This window comes from Triticum aestivum, chromosome 4A (assembly GCF_018294505.1).
Source record: "Triticum aestivum cultivar Chinese Spring chromosome 4A, IWGSC CS RefSeq v2.1, whole genome shotgun sequence".
Lineage (NCBI taxonomy): Eukaryota > Viridiplantae > Streptophyta > Magnoliopsida > Poales > Poaceae > Triticum > Triticum aestivum.
The window spans coordinates 667,723,230-667,738,467 of record NC_057803.1 but is presented as its reverse complement, the minus strand read 5'-3'; the positions used below and the strand labels follow the sequence as shown (position 1 = coordinate 667,738,467).

The window sequence follows — 15,238 nt, the reverse complement described above, 5'->3', positions numbered from 1 at the left end:
GACATGCCCCGTGAACACCGGGTCCCGATCACTGACGATCGAAGCGGGAAACCCGTGGAGGTAGACGATGTCGTCGAAGAAGGCACGGGCCACGGACGCAGCAGTGTAGGGATGGTCGAGTGCGATGAAGTGAGCATACTTGGAGAAGCGGACAGCCACCGTGAGGATGACAGACTTGCCGCCCACCTTGGGGAGGCCCCGGATGAAGTCCATGGAGATATCCGCCCAGACCTGAGACGGCACCTCCAAGGGCTGTAGCAGACCAGCTGGCCGTAGTGTCTTCCTCTTGTTGCGCTGGCACGTCACATAAGACCGCACCCAGTCCCGGACCAGGGCCCGATCATCGGGGATATAGAAGTCGGCGCGGAGATGATGTAGGGTTTTCTGCACACCCTCGTGGCCGGTCGAGTGTGCCAGCAGCAGAACCTAATGACGGAGGTCATCGTGCGTGCTACGTCTTGAGCTTGCGTTGGTTTTCCTTGAAGAGGAAAGGGTGATATAGCAAAGTAGCGTAAGTATTCCCCTCAGTTTTTGAGAACCAAGGTATCAATCCAGTAAGAGGCTCCTCAAAAGTCCCACACACCTACACAAACAAACAAGAACCTCGCAACCAACACAATAAAGGGGTTGTAAATCCCTTCACGGCCACTTGCGAAAGTGAGATCTGATAGAGATAATATGATAAGATAAATATTTTTGGTACTTTTATGATATAGATTGGAAAAGTAAAGATGCAACTAAAAATAGATGGTAAACTTATATGATAAAAGATAGACCCCGGGGCCATAGATTTCACTAGTGGCTTCTCTCAAGATAGCATAAGTATTACAGTGGGTGAACAAATTATTGTCGAGCAATTGATAGAAAAGCGCATAGTTATGACATTATCTAGGCATGATCATGTATATAGGCATCACGTCCGTGACAAGTAGACCGACTCCTGCCTGCATCTACTACTATTACTCCACACATTGACCGACTCCTACCTGCATCTAGAGTATTAAGTTCATAAAGAACAGAGTAACGCATTAAGAAAGATGACATGATGTAGAGGGATAAACTCAAGCAATATGATATAAACCCCATCTTTTTATCCTCGATGACAACAATACAATACGTGCCTTGCTGCCCCTTCTGTCACTGGGAAAGGGCACCACAAGATTGAACCCAAAGCTAAGCACTTCTCCCATTGCAAGAAAGATCAATCTAGTAGGCCAAACCAAACTGATAATTCAAAGAGACTTGCAAAGATAACTTAATCACACATAAAAGAATTCAGAGGAGATTCAAATATTTCTCATAGATAAACTTGATCATAAACCCACAATTCATCGGATCTCGACAAACACACCGCAAAAAGAGTTACATCGAATAGATCTCCAAGAAGATCGAGGAGAACTTTGTATTGAGATTCAAAGAGAGGGAAGAAGCCATCTAGCTAATAACTATGGATCCGAAGGTCTGTGGTAAACTACTCACAACTCATTGGAAGGGCCTTGGAGATGATGTAGAGGCCCTCCATGGTCGATTCCCCCTCCGACGGAGCACCGTCGAAGGCTCCAAGATGGGATCTCACAGATACAGAAGGTTGCGGCGGTGGAAATAGGTTTTCGTGGTGCTCCTCGATAGTTTCAGGGTACGTGGGTATATATAGGAGGAAGAAGTAGGTCGGTGGACGCTCGAGGGGCCCACGAGGGTGGGGGCGCGCCCAGCCCTAGGGGGCGTGCCGGGCACCCTCGTGGATGCCTCCTCTGTTGCTTGACGTCCACTCCAAGTCCCCTAGATCACGTTTGTTCCAAAAAGATCGCTCCCGAAGGTTTCATTCCGTTTGGACTCCGTTTGATATTCCTTTCCTTCGAAACACTGAAATAGGCAAAAAACAACAATTCGGGCTGGGCCTCCGGTTAGTAGGTTAGTCCCAAAAATGATATAAAAGTGTAAATTAAAGCCCATAAACATCCAAAACCGGTAATATAATAGCATGGAACAATAAAAAATTATAGATATGTTGGAGACGTATCAGTGCGCCGACACGAAGATACGGCGCCCATGCAGGAGGAGGCCATCGGTGAGGCACCACGGCTCCTCTAGGTCGCTCGCAGCAAGCCTCTGCTAAAGGAAAGCGCGGGCGTGGTGGCCTGTCGGATGTCGGCGAAGAGGGCGAAAGAGGGTCCTGTGCGGATGCATAGCACCACCCCCTCGAAGTCGCCGACGGTGGGGTCGGGGTCCGCGTCGCGGTGAGATAGGGCGTCGGCCATAGTATTAAGGCGGCCCGGACGATACTCGACGGTGAAGTCAAAGCCAAAGAGCTTGCTAATCCACTGATGCTGCAGTACGGTAGACATCCTCTGATCCAATAAGAACTTAAGGCTGTAGTGATCCGTGCGAATTCGGAATGAGCGGCCCCAAAGATAGCGCCGCCAATGGCGCACAACCTGCACCAAGCCAATGAGCTCCCTCCCATAAGCCGCGAGCTTAAGATGGAGCGCGGTAGAGGGTCTGCCGAAGAAGGCGAGAGGGCCATCACCCTGATGAAGGACGGCGCCGAACCCTGCACCGGAGGCGTCGCAGTCCACCACAAATGGCCGGTTAAAATCTGGCATCTGAAGAACGGGGCCCATCATGAGGGCCCCCTTGAGGGCCTCAAATGCCGCCGTCGCCTCCTCATCCTAGGTAAAGGTGTCGCAGCGCAGCCAGCGCGTGAGCAGTGACGCTATGAGGCCGAACTCCCGAATAAATTTCCGGTAGTACCCCGTGAGGCCCACGAAGCCGCGAAGAGCCCGAAGTGAGTGCGGTGTCGGCCAGGCCGCGACGGCCGCCACCTTGTTGGCATCCATAGCAACCCCCTCGGTCGAGATGACGTGGCCGAGGTAGGCGACTGAAGGCGTCCCGAACGAGCACTTCGAGCGCTTAAGATGAAGATGGTGTGCCCGAAGCTTGTTGAAGACGATGGCGACGTGCTGAAGGTGCTCCGCCCATGAGGCGCTGTAGATAAGAATGTCATCAAAGAAAACGAGCACAAACCGACGCAAGTAGGGGCGGAGGACGTCGTTCATCCGAGCCTGGAAGGTCGCCGGGGCGTTGGAGAGGCCAAAAGGCATCACTAGGAACTCGAAGTGGCCGTGATGAGTCCGAAATGCCGTCTTGGCGGCATCGTCCGGGTGCATTCGCACCTAGTGGTAGCCCGACCGGAGGTCGAGCTTGGTGAAGAAACACGCCCCATGGAGCTTGTCCAGGAGCTCGTCGACCACTGGAATAGGAAACTTGTCCTTGAGCGCCAGGGCATTAAGAGCGCGGTAGTCGATGCAGAAGCGCCACGTGCCATCCGACTTGAGAACAAGGAGGACCGGCGCCGAAAACAGCGACGTGCAGATCCGGATGATGCCCAAGGCGAGCATGAGCACGCACTGCCACTCTAGCTTGTCCTTATGCAGCTAGGGATAGTGGTCGAGGCGCACTGCAACCTGCGCCGTGCCCGACAGGAGATGAATGCGGTGATCATACACCCGGGCTGGCGGAAGGTCCTGAGGCTCCTCGAAGAGGTCGCGGTGCTACTGCAGGAGGCGATCCAGCAAGGTATGCTCGGGCTCGGTGGCGGCCGCGGCCAGCTGGAGCTGCGGCGTCGCCGGAGAGGCGCCACCTACGCCCTCCCACCGGACGTGGCGACCCTGGCACCAGAATGTCATCGTCAAGGCTTGGAAGTCTTAGAGGATGGGACCAAGGGTCCGCAAGAAGTCGACGCAGAGGATGAAGTCGAAGCAGCCCAAGTCGATGCCCGTGCACGTGATGGTGAAGTGCTCATCGCCGATAGTGATGGGCATGTTTCATGTCAGACCATGACACCGGAGGCGGTCGCCGTTAGCCACTGTGACCCGAAGTTGCTCCCCGCCCATCGGTTGGAGCGCTAACCGGCGCATGGTCGCCTCGGGCAGGAAGTTATGCGTGGACCCCGTGTCCAAGAGGGCCACCAGGCGCTCGCCGTGAATCATCACCGGCAAGAGCATAGTCTGTTCGTCGCGGATGCCGGCAAGCGCATGGAGCGAGACCACGAGCGCCGTCGTGGGTGCAGCCGCGGGGGTGGCCTCCGTAGCAACTGGGGGCGGCAACTCGCCGAGACCGTTGGCAGGTGTGTCCTCCTCGATGTAGTCGGCCGTCTCCATGTAGAAGAGGTGCGGGCAAACGTGACCCGACACGTAGGGTTCATCACAGTTAAAGCAAAGCCCCCAGGCGCCGACGCTCAAGTTGCTCGGCCGGAGAGAGCCGACGAAAGGGCCACATCGCGGCCTGGGTGGTGGTCGCAGGAGCGGCCGGGGGCGGCCGGCCTGGCGCCGGTGCTGGGGGCTGCCTGGCGTGCTGTCGACCTCCGTGATCCGGGGCCGCCTGCTGCAAGGCCTACGCGCGACACTCGAAGGTGCGGGCGTAGTACATGGCCGTCTGGAGGTCCTGGGGTCCCCGAAGCTCCACGTCAATGCGCATGTGGTCCGGAAGACCGCCGACGAAGAGCTCGGCCCGCTGCTGCGCCGTTGCGCCCGGCGCATGGCATGCCAGGGCCTGGAAGCGGTCGGCGAAGTCCTGCACCGTGGATGTGAAGGGGAGGCGACCGAGCTCCGCCAGCCGGCTCCTGCGGATCGGCGACCCGAAGCGAAGGAGACATTGCTTGCAAAAACACTCCCAAGGGGGCATACCGCCCTCGTCCGTCTCGAGGGCGTAGTACCACGTCTGTGCGGCGCCCCGAAGGTGATACGAGGCAAGCCAGGTGCGGTCCGACGCGAGTGTGCGTTGCCCCCGGAAGAACTGTTCGCACTGGTTTAGTCAGTTGAGGGGGTCCTCAGTCCCGTCGTAGGTGGCAAAGTCCAGCTTGGCGAAGCATGGTGGCGCGGCCCACGGAAGGACCCGCAGAGCCGGACGGATTGCCGAACTGCAAGGTGGGCGCCGGCTGATCCCCGGTCATAGTGTAGACAGGCTGCGGCACCGAGCCGGACAACCAGGCTGGGAGCGGTGATGGCGATGATGGAAAGCAAACCTTATGGATCGGGATGCCTCCTGGCGTGGTCGGTCCTGGCCCGGTGCTGAGTGGTGGAGGGGCCGGCAGCAGCGGCGGTTGCTGGATGGGGGCGGTGGGTGCTAGAGGCACGATGGAAGCCGGTGCCGGCCGCTGCGGCCACTTCGGCAGGGCTGGATGCGGCGGGGGCCCCTGGATGCGGCGAGTACCGCGGCAGGGCTGGCGGCCCAGTGGCCACCGTCGGCGGCAGGGCGACGACGGACCGTAGGGGCTGGCCAGGTACAGTCGGATCCCCTGGATGGCTGTGACGAGGTCATTGAGGACTCCGGTGATCTCCGCTGGTGTGTAGGAGGCGGCCGGTGGTGCGGTGGAGGGCGCCGGCATCTTGGTGGTGGCGGTGCCGGAGGATGCGCCCAGCGGCGCAGACAGGGAGGGCAGCGGCGCGGTGGAGATGGCCAGCGACGCAGTGGTGCTAGTCGGCAGTGGAAGCGACGGGGTGGGCGGCGGCGAAGACATGATCGAAACTGAGCTACCTGATACAAGGTGGTAGGAGTTAGGGTTCTACCGGGTCTAGACCGGAGCTTGTAGGGGAATGAGGGAGCGGGGCGCGGGTAAGCACACGGCCGCCGACGGCTGGGTGCCGTCTTGCGCGTGGAGGAGGCGGCGGTGGTGAGGGGAGGCGGCATCGGTGAGGGGAGGCGGCTAGGGTTTAGGGTTCCGGCTCCTCCGGGAGCCGAGCAATAGAATTGTCTTATTGCTTAATCTGAAAAAGAGTCTTACAGCTTGTTTATATAACCAGGAAAATAAAATAACTTGTGGGCTAATCCCCTAACTAAACCTGCCCGGTGGGCCTCCTACGGGTATAAGTTACCACGGTCATAACAGCAATTTCCTCCATCTTCTCTAAGGTAGCAAACTCCTCCGTAAACTCCCTTAATTTTTTCTAAGGTGTCGAACATAATCACTTTCCTAACCTTTTAATAAATTTTCAAACGCTCAAGTGTTATGTGAATAATGTATGTAGGGTCTTGACAGTAAACAATTGTATTCCAAATGGTATGCACAATAGGGAGAAAATCGTAAATTTTTCATCAAGTAAGATCAAACTGAAATTCTTTAGCTTTAGGAGTCATGTGTTGATTATAAACAGACAAACGCATTAGGAAGGTTTTCCAAAAGTAGGGATACAATGATATTAGACGAGTAAACATACGCCCCCACCCCACACATACATTAATGTGGATTTATCTTAGCCCCGAAGGATGAATGATGGAATTAAAGGGATTACAAAAATGGGAAATATGAGGTTTGAAATGTTCTCATCGTAGTGTCGAAGGATATTAAAATATCCTCTCACAATGTAAAAAATATAGATAGTATTACTATTACATAACATAGCAAATCAAGGAATGATTCATCTTTTAGCTTTGCACATGAGCAACACTATCAACCAAAACGATATGCCATCCAACTTTCTTTTTATTATCCCACATGTTAATTGAAGAAAATATTTGCGAACTTTACAAGGACTGAACTCCAAGGATTCTGTCAGGAAGAAAACACTTTTAGAGTAATCCTTTTCACGGTTTTCTAGTATACCGAGGAGTGAAGAGAATGGTCTTTAATCTGATGAGAGAGGTAGGTAACCATATCTTCCTTCCTACCTCCCTACAATTCCCTATATGGCCTAACATTGATAAAATTTAGGGAGACTGCATTTTTGGCGACTCTCATAGGGGGTGGGTAGGGATGACATTAACATCATGTATCCACCGAATAGTGAAAAGAAAGGGGTTCCCATCGATTTTTTCCTAGAGTTTGTTTTGTTTGTAGGGTTAGAAATGATAGAAGTTACATTCCACTGATAATAATCTAATGAAACAAATTATTTTATTTCTGTGACAAATATGCCTCACACATAATGATATAAGAAAGTTCTCACTTTTCTAACAGTTATGGTACATAATTTTGTGTTTCCTTATCATGCCATCCCAACCCTGTGTTTTTATTCCATTTTAAGAATCATGTTAACCAAAAATGCCTTAACTTCTCTTTTTCTCCTTTTTTTGACTTCCTAAATGATGTTTTATTTGCTCTTGGTTCACTTTTCTATTCTCCAAAATGACAACTTCATATCCATTCATGGAACCATAGGACAAGAGACAATAACCAAATCAAACATAACAATTCATGATGCAAGTTCTATGATGAAGCACATAAATCTTGATGAGCAAAAGGTGCAATAGACATTATCTCCAAGCATAAAGTGCATAAACCTGGTATCATAAAAACTGGTCTAGCTAGATGATCTGAAGCTCTAAGTTGCATGTAGATAAAATATTGCAAATGGGAAAAATCATCACATCAGAATGAAGCCTTAAATTTTCAAATACTCCATAGATAGCACATCGATGAATCTACCATCAAGTCAGTTTTTCTCACCCTTACTCAAAACTGAATCCTGCCAAAACCAGAAAGACATGATGAAGTAAGAACAATGTCATCAGAAGAAATAACAACTCAGTTGACAACAAAGTGAAAATATTAGAAGACCTGAGTGATCATGTCATATTTTATAGTTTATCTAATTATATTCAAATGTAATTTACAACAAGTTCTATTAAAGATATATTGAGCCAAAACTTCATTATATTTGATAATTTTCTAGGCTAGGTACAATACCGGGTGAATTCTTGCCTAATCTAAGTCAAACATCTTTATGTTTGACCAACTCTATAGAAAAATATATCACCATCTATGGCATCAACTATATATAGCATGATAACATATTTCATGGTGAATCTTATAAAATTGATATGCCGTTGTAGATATTGGTATACTTTTCTATGTACTTTGTCAAACTTAAAGGTGTTTGACTTAGGATAAACCTAGAAATTCAAGTATTTGGAAACATAGGTAGTATGTGAGAAATGTTCAATCATCTTTAGGAAAAGAATTCAAATGATCCTAGAAGGTGGAGAAAGTTCAAATGATTCAGAATACAGGAGAACCGCGCGAACAACTTTCTATAGCTATTACAACAAGATGTGTCACCAAAATGTCATAAGTAGTTTCACAATAAAGCAAGTAAAACAACAAATCATATTGGACACACGTAGAACCGTAGAAGTTATGTTTAGGTCTCCCAAAGCAAAAAAGGAATAATATATAAAACTCTAGTGTAGGGATACTTGGGAATTATGAAACTACACAAAAGGGTCATGATTGAATTGATAATAAATAAATGTGCGGACAAAAAATAATTAGTCCCTAGTAATACAAGTGTGTATATGTACAATAACTTGATGATGAAAAATTGCTTAAGAAGGGGAGTGAACCACCCATCTAATGGTGTTAAAAGGACATGGCAGTAAGTACTAACAACTATTCACAAGATAGATCAACAAGTTTGGCTACATTGTTACCAATTATTATTTGAAGATATTTGCGTAGATTTTTTTACACATGGGAGCAAGGATTCCGATATATATATTCGATGTATTTCCCACCGGAGAAAGTTGAGTTATTTTTTAATATCACTAATATGCACCACGGTATAACATTTACACTCGCAGATTCTGGTGTAAAGATATGATAGCTGAGTCACATATAAATAAAACAATGAAGCAACTTGGATAGTGAATGCTATGCTACCCAAACAAGAAAAGTAGCATACCTACGGTATTTGTTTCCACCAAACTTTGCAACCTACTAGCATGCTATCCATCCATGTTTTACTTTTCTTTAAAAGAACATCAAAACTATGTGTAGTGAGAAAGGCACATTTCACATATAGGGTGCAAAATAAATCTGGGTGGTGATCAGTTTGGTAATAAATAATCCACGCCATTTATTTTTGTTCAAAACTGTTCACACAATTTTTTGACGTGAGAAGAAATCAACAAGCCCATAAGGTGTGCTATTGTTTATTTAAATTAAATTTAAACTCCTCTAAAATGGATTACAATGTTTCTCCACCCAAATGTTGTGCAGTGTTCCCATGTATCAAGTAATTTGGGACTCTTAACATATTGAAATTGAGAGCAATTTAGAAGTTACTCGCTCACTTACTTTCCTTATATTAGCACACATTTAGTAGAAATTCAGAATATAGCAAACATGAAAAGGGTTATCAGTCAACTTACGTATGTTAAATGTGCACATGAACGTCAAAAGTTGGAGAACTCTGTCATCAACTACATTATACTTGATAGAAATTAACTTTAGGTGCTCCGATATTACAGCAGATCTCTCCATAGAACTGTAGCTTCCCTTCATTTCCACTTATGTGCTTGTTGTCCCTGCGAAGATGGAATCATTTAAGGAAGATGAATGATAAATACACACTTCAGTAGTGCAGAAATAATCTATCCATGAAACACAAACCTCGGAAACAAGTTGAAGAGTGAGTTTCTCTAGAACTGGAGAGTGTTTGAGAATGCAAGTTAGTGCATCAAAGTCAGGACCCACGCACCAGTATTCATTGAGTAATAAAGTCTTCAGCTTGTTAAATGTAGGGCACCATTTCAAATCCCTTGCAAAAATAAACTGGAACAAATATACAAACAAAACAATGGACTAATTAATCCTTAGTGCGGGATCGCAATTGGTAGCCATGAATAGTGGATAGTCCTTCTATTGTTAAAAAGAAGGGGTATGAGAGTAGTACCCCATGATTACTCTCACAATCCCACTAAAGGGATCGACATGCAAAGTACAAAGAAACGGAATGACTAATTGTACGTAGAAATTCAACAAGAAAAAAAATGGATAGCAACAGGAGTAGGAGTTCAGGACAGAGGTGTGCATACCATTTCTGATGTAGATATCAACTCCAGATGTTTAGCATTATAGAGAGCTCCAAGAAGCACAGTCTTGCTCATTCCATCATTGTAAGCAAGACAATTTGGACAGCTAGAATCATTAGCACCACAAAAAAGCCCATCCTCATAATTATGACAGGTATCGTAGTAGTCACACCCAAGCCTCACAAATGCAGTCTCTAACAATGGCGTGCTTTCAAGCAAAGGGGTTTTGTCCTGAAAGCCATCCAGTGTAAACGAGATGAGGCAAGGGGTAGAGATACTGATCCGGTAGTACATATCGGAGCTGCAACCGATGATGCTCAAACGTTGTAGAGACCGGGACACTATCTTCTCAAGATAAATGTGGGACTGCTTCATCTTCAGATCCTCCAATGCTGGGCAGGAAGTAAAATCAAGAAAGGCCCCTTGCAGGCGCACGCCCTCAAGGTCTAGTGCCCTCAGATGCCGTGAGACAAGAGGCGGCTCATATAGGTTGAGAAATAAACTGTCACAGAAACGAACTGTGAGCGAACGAACTTTGCACAGGATGGCGAAACGGGTCCAAACTCCAAAGGTTCACGTACGGCACGTCCTCTTGCGAGAATTCAGAGATGCCGATCTCAAAAGTATGAAGCTCCGCGTGCCCACGCAGGATTAGCAGATGGTCCACGAACTGCCGGAGCTCCTGGACGGTATCCGCGCCCTCAATGCCGACGATGCGCAGGCCGGTCGCCGACCTCCAGAGGTGGCGCCAGCGCCGGGCGAGCACGGACGTGCGCACGGCCTCCTGCGCGGGCAGAAAGGAGAGGATGTGGTGGACAATCTCGTCCGGGAGGTCGCCGATGCGGTCGACGGCGGTCGATCTAGGCGCTTTCTTGTACTTTCTCGGAGCCATCGGTTCTGTTGAAGAGGCGGACGAGGTAGCGCTGGAATGCCGAGCACGGAGCCAACGGACGGACGGACGGAACGACGGCACGACGCCAACGGAATCAGGTTCAGAACGGCAGTGGTGATCTCATGGGGTGGCTCGGGCGAAACCCTAGCCGCTGGAAGGGTTTCTCGGGCGAGATCGGTAACCTAAATACCGTCTCTGCTGCTCGTTTCCTACTATTCAATATTTCCCCTTTTTTCCGGATACATCTAAATTATACGCAGAAATATAATCCCAGTATAAAAAAAAGCTTTGTTTAGTTGTTCGCTTTTCTTCTATGCAAAAAATAAAATAAAAATAGTTGTTCGCTTTTCTTTCTTCTTCTCGAAGAAAGAAAAGGCGGTCTCGCCACAGCCAGGAGTCACCCCCGCCGCCGTCTTCCAGCGGCTCCCCTCCGTTGGCGACTTTGGTCGTCGGCGGCAGTGGTGGTGGGGGTGGGGTGGGTGGGGGGGGGGGGGGGGGGGGGGGGTTGTCGGATCCACACGTGTGGATCGTTTTTTACTCTCATAGTTTAGGTTTTAGGCTGTTCATCGTCTTGACTTCGATGGCGACAATGACGACGCTGAATAATTTTTTTTCAGATCCTATTCCGATGAGGCGACCAGTCTTATAGTTGGGGATGGATTTGAAATCAGTCTGTTCAAGCAAGAATGGTGTGGCGGCATCCTCGTGGTGGACCTGTGTCCTCGGACTCCGCCGTTGCAACGGCATTTGCTTGAACGCGGGCGCGGAGCTTGGTAGGTAGCCTAGGAGAGGATGCAGATTATGGTCTGCATCGGCGGCATCAGGAAGAGATGGTGGATCATGTGCTGGGTTCGTGGTTTGTGAATGACACGTATGGTTTTCTCCTCCGATGCCTTAGTTGTGTGTGTGTGTGGCGGGGGGGGGGGGGGGGGGGGGGGGGGATCTGGAGTTTGATAACGTGTTCGGGGTGTTGCCCTGATATGATTCATTCGACGGTAATGGTTACGTCTTTGGTGAGCCACCTTGGAGGTCTCCAAAGTTGTATATCAGCAATGGAGACGCTTCAAGCTCGGGTGTGAAGGTGATTTGTCATTGTTTCTTTGGTGGCTGTTGTGGTGGCCCCAGTGGTAGGTGACGGACGCTGGTGTCAAGCTCAGAGGATTTTCGGTCTTGATTGTAACTTTACTTCTTGGCTAGTGTTCCTTTATGCAAAGGCTAGCGTTCCGTTGTCTTTTCAGTTTTGTCAGGTCGGTATGTACGTGGCTTGTGCTATGATCCTTATGATATAAATGAGACATGTATTACTATGAAAAATATAGTCCCATTACAATTTTCTATGGGTAATGTTACTCAGCAAACGTTTGTTGGGAGAGCATGGCAAAATGAATGTTTTTCGCGGCAATTTACGCATTGGAAGCACGAAAATTTTCGCAGCAAAATACTTTGTTTGTCAGAATTTGCCATGTGTTTTTGAAAAAAATGCCATGGATTTTTGGAAGAATTTGCCATAAAAACATTCGCAATTGCCATGGCCCATAGCGAACGTTTTGAGTATAGTCGAGTTATCCTCGGAAAGTGTCCTAACACTCAAAGAAGACCTTGTGCTACCTCAACTAGTGACTTAACACTCCGGGTGGAGACCGAAGATTCCATGCCCGAAGAACATCCGCATGCCATTGAATCGCAAGAACAACCATGGGGTAGACTCGTGGGCCTAGGGTTCGTCCTCGAATCCTCATTCTAGGGCCAAATCCTGTACCTAGGTTTCTTATAGTTGGCACGAGTAAGAAACATTGGCAAAAACCAGATAGTTGACGAATTATCCCTCCTCTTGAGCATAGCTATGGGAAATTGACAATGCGAATAGTGTAACATCACTTTGGCATATTTGGCAAGGTTACTCTTATGGCTAAGGGCGCCACCATAATCTCCCAAGGGGCATGACATGGTAAATATATTGAACTTTCATTTATAAATAGAGCGGCGGTGGTGAAAGGATCTGAATGTCTCCTAGAGTGGAGTGAATAAACGATCTAATAACTATTACATATTTGACTTTATGGTAATGTGAAATTAAACAAGTCAGATATCACAACTCCTAAGCATGCACGCTTCTTTTGAGAAAATATGTGTCAGTGAATAACCCCATCACACACATTTTTCTCCAACCATGTGCGGTGCCTCCCCTCCCCCCCCCTCCCCCAAAGTTGTATATCAGCAATGGAGACGCTTCAAGCTCGGGTGTGAAGATGATTTGTCATTGTTTTTTTGGTGGCTGCTGCGGTGGCCCCAGTGGTAGGTGACGGGTGCTGGTGTCAAGCTCAGAGGATTTTCGGTCTTGACTGTAACTTTATTTCTTGGCTGGTATTCCTTTATGCAAAGGCTAGCGTTCCGTTGTCTTTTCAGTTTTGTCAGGTCGGTATGTACGTGGCTTGTGCTATGATCCTTATGATATAAATGAGCATGTATTACTATGAAAGAAATATAGTCCCATTACAATTTTTTATGGGTAATGTTACTCAGCAAATGTTTGTTGGGAGAGCATGGCAAAATTAATGTTTTTCGTGGCAATTTACGCATTGGAAGCACGAAAATTTTCGCGGCAAAATCCTTTGTTTGTCAGAATTTGCCATGTGTTTTTGAACAAAATGCCATGGATTTTTGGAAGAATTTGCCATAAAAATATTCGCAATTGCCATGGCCCATAGCGAACGTTTCGAGTATAGCCGAGTTAGCTTCGGAAAGTGTCCTAACACTCCAGAAAGAAGACCTTGTGCTGCCTCAACTAGTGACTTAACACTCCGGGTGGAGACCGAAGATTCCATGCCCGAAGAACATCCGCATGCCATTGAATCGCAAGAACAACCATGGGGTAGACTCGTGGGCCTAGGGTTCGTCCTCGAATCCTCATTCTAGGGCCAAATCATGTACCTAGGTTTCTTATAGTTGGCACGTAAGAAACATTGACAAAAACCAGATAGTTGACGAATTATCCCTCCTCTTGAGCATAGCTATGGGAAATTGACAATGCGAATAGTGTAACATCACTTTGGCATATTTGGTAAGGTTACTCTTATGGCTAAGGGTGCCACCATAATCTCCCATGGGGCGTGACTTGGTAAATATACCGAACTTTCATTTATAAATAGAGCGGCAGTGGTGAAATGATTTGAATGTCTCCTAGAGTGGAGTGAATAAACGATCTAATAACTGTTACATATTTGACTTTATCGTAATGTGAAATTAAACAAGTCAGATATCACAACTCCTAAGCATGCACGCTTCTTTTGAGAAAATATGTGTCAGTGAATAACCCCATCACACACATTTTTCTCCAACTATGTGCGGTGCCCCCCCCCCCCCAAAGTTGTATACCAGCAATGGAGACGCTTCAAGCTCGGGTGTGAAGGTGATTTGTCATTGTTTCTTTGGTGGCTTCTGTGGTGGCCCCAGTGGTAGGTGACAGGCGGTGGTGTCAAGCTCATAGGATTTTCGGTCTTGACTGTAACTTTACTTCTTGGCTGGTGTTCCTTTATGCAAAGGCTAGCGTTCTGTTGTCTTTTCAGTTTTGTCAGGTCGGTATGTATGTGGCTTGTGCTATGATCCTTATGATATAAATGAGACATATATTACTATGAAAAAAATATAGTCCCATTACAATTTTCTATGGGTAATGTTACTCAGCAACAAACATTTGTTTGGAGAGCATGGCAAAATGAATGTTTTTCGCGGCAATTTACGCATTGGAAGCACCAAAATTTTCGCAGCAAAATCCTTTGTTTGTCAGAATTTGCCATGTGTTTTTGAACAAAATGCCATGGATTTTTGGAAGAATTTGCCATAAAAACATTCGCAATTACCATGGCCCATAGCGAACGTTTCGAGTATAGTCGAGTTAGCCTCGGAAAGTGTCCTAACACTCCAGAAAGAAGACCTTGTGCTGCCTCAACTAGTGACTTAACACTCCGGGTGGAGACCGAAGATTCCATGCACGAAGAACATCCGCATGCCATTGAATCGCAAGAACAACCATGGGGTAGACTCGTGGGCCTAGGGTTCGTCCTCGAATCCTCATTCTAGGGCCAAATCCTGTACCTAGGTTTCTTATAGTTGGCACGTAAGAAACATCGACAAAAACTAGATAGTTGACGAATTATCCCTCCTCTTGAGCATAGCTATGGGAAATTGACAATGTGAATAGTGTAACATCACTTTGGGATATTTGGTAAGGTTACTCTTATGGCTAAGGGGGCCACCATAATCTCCCAAGGGGCATGACATGGTAAATATACTGAACTTTGATTTATAAATAGAGCGGCGGTGGTGAAAGGATCTGAATGTCTCCTAGAGTGGAGTGAATAAATGATCTAATAACTGTTACATATTTGACTTTATCGTAGTGTGAAATTAAACAAGTCAGATATCACAACTCCTAAGCATGCACGCTTCTTTTGAGAAAATATGTGTCAGTGAATAACCCCATCACACACATTTTTCTCCAACTATGTGCGGTGCCTCCCCCCAGTGGCGGAGCTA

General features: G+C 47.5%; 1 protein-coding gene across 1 annotated transcript; it reads right to left on the bottom strand.

Annotated features, from left to right (window-relative positions):
- Positions 1-7,245: 7,245 nt before the first annotated feature.
- LOC123082993 (FBD-associated F-box protein At4g10400-like) lies at positions 7,246-10,917 on the bottom strand. Its single transcript, XM_044505160.1, has 5 exons — positions 10,392-10,917; positions 9,814-10,312; positions 9,389-9,550; positions 9,148-9,303; positions 7,246-7,463 (listed from the first exon to the last, which is right to left on the bottom strand). The coding sequence occupies exons 1-4, from the start codon at positions 10,700-10,702 to the stop codon at positions 9,277-9,279; spliced, it is 999 nt and encodes a 332-aa protein (XP_044361095.1). The 5' UTR covers positions 10,703-10,917; the 3' UTR covers positions 7,246-7,463; positions 9,148-9,276.
- Between the last annotated feature and the right edge of the window lie 4,321 nt (positions 10,918-15,238).

Excerpts from the sequence above, each read along its gene's own strand:
- LOC123082993 (XM_044505160.1), bottom strand. The coding sequence starts at position 10,702 with ATGGCTCCGAGAAAGTACAAGAAAGCGCCTAGATCGACCGCCGTCGAC. Across the intron at positions 10,313-10,391 it reads TTCTCGCAAGAGGACGTGCC|TTTATTTCTCAACCTATATG; the intron begins GTACGTGAACCT and ends TTTCTGTGACAG. Across the intron at positions 9,551-9,813 it reads TGATATCTACATCAGAAATG|TTTATTTTTGCAAGGGATTT; the intron begins GTATGCACACCT and ends TATTTGTTCCAG.